Genomic DNA, 552 nt, shown 5'->3' with positions numbered 1-552 from the left:
TTGGTACAACACCTACGCCTCCAACCTGTACCGGCACGGAGAGAGAGGAGCGTTTTATTTTGTCGCCCTGAACAAAGATGGGACTTCAAGGGATGGTACTAGGTCAAGGCGGCACCAGAGGTTCACTCACTTCCTACCGCGGCCCGTGGACCCGGACAGGGTGCCAGAACTTTACAGAGATGTACTGGGCCAGAGCTGAGGTCTAATGTGAGCGCAAGCGCCTTCAGAGTCGGACTGAGTCTCGAGAAGCGAATCAAGTGCGCCCAATCCTCTCTCCATCCCAGTGGAGATGGAAGGAATTTGAAATGCGTTACCTTGAACGGAGGATCAAATCAAGTGCACCAAATCCTCATTCCCCCTTATCAGTGATGTGGGAGGAGCCCAAACCATCTCAAGACTGCACTGAGCAGGATTTTTGAACCAACCCTAACAGGAAATGGCTCACTAATGGAGGATATTGTAATCCTGAACCCCAAATGTTATTAATCCAAATTTCACCCTACACACTATGATCTAAACGGATTCTGGTTGGCCTTGCTTTGGGTGTCCATT

The 552-nt window shown here is 50.0% G+C and overlaps 1 protein-coding gene across 1 annotated transcript in view; it reads left to right on the top strand.

Annotated features, from left to right (window-relative positions):
- Positions 1 to 199, top strand: part of LOC308281475 (fibroblast growth factor 9-like) — a gene marked incomplete at its 3' end in the record, with an annotated part of 2101 nt that extends 1902 nt beyond the window's left edge. Inside the window, exon 3 of the mRNA XM_080721688.1 lies at positions 1 to 199. This exon is cut by the window's left edge and continues 47 nt beyond it. Within this exon, the coding sequence (XP_080577814.1) occupies positions 1 to 199 (199 nt within the window).
- Positions 200 to 552: the final 353 nt, after the last annotated feature.

This window comes from Nannobrachium achirus (genome assembly GCF_963921795.1).
Source record: "Nannobrachium achirus genome assembly, chromosome: 3".
NCBI lineage: Eukaryota > Metazoa > Chordata > Actinopteri > Myctophiformes > Myctophidae > Nannobrachium > Nannobrachium achirus.
Note: the sequence above shows the minus strand (reverse complement) of the source record. Positions and strands in the feature narration are given on the sequence as shown.